Source organism: Eurytemora carolleeae, unplaced genomic scaffold, assembly GCF_000591075.1.
Source record: "Eurytemora carolleeae unplaced genomic scaffold, Eaff_2.0 scaffold116, whole genome shotgun sequence".
NCBI classification, from domain to species: Eukaryota; Metazoa; Arthropoda; class Copepoda; order Calanoida; family Temoridae; genus Eurytemora; species Eurytemora carolleeae.
In genome coordinates this window covers 1-1,673 of record NW_019396247.1, presented here as the reverse complement: position 1 = coordinate 1,673, position 1,673 = coordinate 1, and the positions used below count along the sequence as shown (strand labels likewise).

Genomic DNA, 1,673 nt, shown 5'->3' with positions numbered 1-1,673 from the left:
CTCAACATCTCTTGAGAAGAAACCTCAACATCTCTTGAGAAGAAACCTCAACATCTCTTGAGAAGAAACCTCAACATCTCTTGAGAAGAAATCTCAACATCTCTTGAGAAGAAACCTCAACATCTCTTGAGAAGAAATCTCAACATCTCTGGGGTAAACGGAATTTTATGTAAGATGGATTAACAAATATCTTAATTTTATCAAAAGTTTAAATTTAACTGTTTTGTTGATTTCTTAATTTTAAAAGCTATCATGAATGTCTTAAGATTACAATTATAAAATCTTAATTTTTGTCAGGGGACTAGAATTAAAACCATTTATCTATAAAACTTTACACACATTTTCATGATAATGAACAAATATCAATAATGTTAATCAGACTTAATTACTAGTTCATTTATAATCAAAGAATGTTTCGTTTGAGACTATTTAATTGCCATAATTGATTATTATACAACGTTGGTACCTAACAAATGTAAAACTTTATGAAAAATCAAAATTCCCCTCAGTATCGCATAAATCTCCAGTTTAAAAACTCCTGTGTCAAAGAGCCAAATATTTAAAATGAAATTAAACTCTCAAATTCTTGATCTTATCCCAAAAATTTTAAGTCTAAATTTGTAAATATTTTTGAATTGAGTTGAGAATTGGAAAGGTAAAATCTGAATCTTGTATAAGAGATTTATATGGTAGATACCAGACATTTTTCGGGGCCCCTTGGAAGCCAAAAACCCTTGACCTTTTGCGTTATCTCGATTGGGATATTTTTGTCTATTTACGAATGGGAGGGGATGGTGTTTTCCAACCCCCCCCCCCACTTTTGATGTTACCATGAGAGTTTATATAAGGGAGTGTAATACATTTTTTCAAGGCCAGCTTATTGAAAAACTATGAGACCTCTAACTTTAATGGTTAGGGTGCAAGGGAGGATTTTTAAAAAGTCCAAAAAGTTCGTCGGAAAAATGTTGAAAACAGCTTTTTTACTTTTGACATAAAGCTTATCAAATGTGACACATGTTACAACATCCATTTTTCAAGGGCTTTTCAAATGAATAAATTTTAGACCTATAGCTTTAGCCTAATTAATAAAAGAGTTGCTGAAAATTTTGAATTTTTGAAACAGCAACCCACCGTTTTACCGTCATTCGCCCTACCCTAAGCAAATACAAATTTTAGCAACTATGAAGTTAAAAAAGGTAAGTAGTTTGTTTTCAAGTTGAAACAAAAAATCCACAGATCTCGTGATAGTGTTAAAAACAGGTAAAATATGAAATTTTCAAATATTCTTGTTGAAACCTGTCAAATTACCTCTTCTTCTTTCTTTTGATAATCTTTCTGTCTAATTTGTTTTGCAACCAATGCCGCCATGATATTTGTTTACATTATTCTCTTGAGTACAAGTTGTGTTTATGTGTTTACATTATTCTCTTGAGTACAAGTTGTGTTTATGTGTTTAATTTAAGTTATAATACAGTGAATGATATATATCCTCTCATTATTCAATAAAAATGGATGAATAGCTGGAGGATGAATGGCTAAACTGCAAAATTACATATTAGGATGAATAGTCAAAGGGTGAATAGTGAATACAGTAGGATGGATTGTATAATGAATATTCATATGTATGAGTATTAATTCAGTGTATTGTATGTTTTGAATTATGAATATTTTAA

At 30.2% G+C, this 1,673-nt stretch overlaps 1 protein-coding gene across 1 annotated transcript in view; it reads right to left on the bottom strand.

Annotated features, from left to right (window-relative positions):
• LOC111699301 (uncharacterized) overlaps nucleotides 1-1,626 on the bottom strand; it is a 9,246-nt gene extending 7,620 nt beyond the window's left edge. Inside the window, exon 1 of the mRNA XM_023469941.1 lies at nucleotides 1,309-1,626. Within this exon, the coding sequence (XP_023325709.1) occupies nucleotides 1,309-1,368 (60 nt within the window). The 5' untranslated portion in view covers nucleotides 1,369-1,626. The remainder of the gene's footprint in view (nucleotides 1-1,308) is intronic.
• Between the last annotated feature and the right edge of the window lie 47 nt (nucleotides 1,627-1,673).